This window comes from Berghia stephanieae, chromosome 1 (assembly GCF_034508935.2).
Source record: "Berghia stephanieae isolate SIO BIC M18660-M18661 chromosome 1, UCSD_Bste_1.3, whole genome shotgun sequence".
NCBI classification, from domain to species: domain Eukaryota; kingdom Metazoa; phylum Mollusca; class Gastropoda; order Nudibranchia; family Aeolidiidae; genus Berghia; species Berghia stephanieae.
The window spans coordinates 108410512-108412681 of NC_088360.1; the positions used below are offsets into that span (position 1 = coordinate 108410512).

Genomic DNA, 2170 nt, shown 5'->3' on the forward strand with positions numbered 1-2170 from the left:
TTCTTTCAAAAAGACTGGTAAGTCCTTTCAATTTGAGTTATGATGAATTATTCCTAATTGAATCAAAACCTCATGGATATTTTGAATCGAATTTACGATAAATCTCAGTTAACTTTGTTTTCTCTTCTTCCTCTAACTACTTTGGATTGTTCCAATTTTCGAACATGTTTTCTAGCAAACAATTTTTTGGGAACTATTTTGGAAATGTCCTGTAAAGGGACTTGAGTTTTAAATCTAACTGTCATTTGATGGAGCAGCTTCTTCTTCTCCAGTTGTGTGGGCAGGGGGGGGGGGGGATTATGCCCTGCTTCCACCGCGTCATAAGATATCGTCGCCTAGGTATTCCACCAAAGAATATAGATAATTCATCAGACAAGATGTCTGATGTTAACAGGAATCACCCATGTTGTCCATATGTGCAAATTGGGGGTTAATAATCTTGCCCAACAAAAAAAAAAAAAACGAAAACGCATGAAGCGGCGCTCACATCCGGGACCTTCCGGGTCACAATGCAAAGCCTTAACTAATCGTCCAGTTTGGGGAATGGGTCATAAAATAATTAGACGCATCAGGCCCCCATACCATCCTATGGAAACTAAATAACAAAACGACTTTTGGTCACCTCTGTAATAATTAGATGTAGGTCAGCTTTCAGTCAGAGATATCATTCATATATTCGATAGGGCATACGTATGATGTAAAGAACAGTGTGCAATGCTGTCAGTTTTGCAATTTTATTGGTATTATTCCCTACTCTGTCTATTTCTTATATCTATTTGCTCTTGTTTCTTAACCAAAACCTTGTCAGAATTATTCTTGGCTAATAATAATCTGCATTTGACTATTGAAAACGATGCATATAAATAAAAACAATAAATTGATATCCGCTATTATTCGTGTATTTCTGCATGCCCTGTGTCTAAATCTAGAAAACTGTTTCCTGTTGGTCTCTGTTGCGACATAGTGCTGTACTGGTACTTTTTCAGTATATCCGGTTCTGGGTCATATTCCTCAATTGAGGCCATTAGCCCAGATGGCGGAGTGGATAATGCTTTTACCTGGGAGATCCAGGTTCGATCACTGCTATTAGCATTTATTTTTTTCTTTGAGAAAAATAAATGACCCGTTTTGCTGAATTCGCGGCGACCGGATTATTTCCGTCTTTTCTTGAGATAGACCATTGAAGAAAAATTCCTTTTAAGAATGATAAATGGAATTATATATATTTCTATAAGATATTTGTAAATCAAAATCATTTCCCTCTCACCTCTCTGTCTATCGATTGAATCCATGTCATTTTTCGTGTCTCAAATTTCTTTGCTTCTGAGGTTCTAATTTATAGCGTGTTTGGATGCATGTGATGCCAGCTCCATTCTAACGATGTGTCCAGTCCACTATAATTCCTTCTTCGACACCTCTCGCGTTGCTTGAGTACACGACAATGCTTGAACTTCATTTGTCATAGTTTTTGTCACACTACAGATTTCACAGCGATTTTAAAGACTCATTATACATTTGATTTGACTATCTTGATCTTGATATATATGGACGTCGCAATGAAGGATTGCCCATATTTTTCAACTCTGTTTCTCAAGTCATCATCTGTTCCGTCCGATGTGCACGTGGGTCCCGCCAGATTTAATACAGAACTTCCAACCTAATTTTTTTGTCTTAGTATTGATTTTCCTTTAATGTGTATATCATATAAATGGCATTGTATAAATGTACATATTTATGCGATCATTAAGCATAATCCTTTATCTCATTCTCTTTCACAGCAACCAAAGTCATAGGTTGATCGTCGATAGAGTGACAATCTACAACTAATGATTATTCATTACTTTGCCATCAATACCATTGCTTAAAGCTAAAATAAACTGAATAATCTAAAACGCAAATATCCTAAGTAATCGTTGTTTTTTCTTCATCCAATTTTTATCCCGTGTCAATGAGAGTACAATGATATATTATTCATGGGAAACCTTGAAAAATATATAACCGGATACAAGTGACCGATTGGTTTCACCAGTTAATACATGTATCAAAAGATTTGGCAAGAATATTCGTCCTTCAAAGATCGATTGATTTAAATGACCCTCATCGTGGCCAGAACTTCAAAACTGGGAACTTGAGAGGTCTTCGTTAGTCTCAGGCTTGAGAGTCATTTAAA

General features: G+C 36.4%; 1 protein-coding gene across 3 annotated transcripts in view; it reads left to right on the top strand.

Annotated features, from left to right (window-relative positions):
- Window positions 1-1893, top strand: part of LOC144962701 (uncharacterized) — a 15897-nt gene extending 14004 nt beyond the window's left edge. For all 3 annotated transcript variants that reach the window (XM_078895870.1, XM_078895872.1, XM_078895871.1), the window contains exons 8-9: window positions 1-17; window positions 1779-1893. The exon at window positions 1-17 is cut by the window's left edge and continues 83 nt beyond it. In XM_078895870.1, coding sequence (XP_078751996.1) covers window positions 1-17; window positions 1779-1798 — 37 coding nt within the window. In that variant the 3' untranslated portion in view covers window positions 1799-1893. The remainder of the gene's footprint in view (window positions 18-1778) is intronic.
- Window positions 1894-2170: the final 277 nt, after the last annotated feature.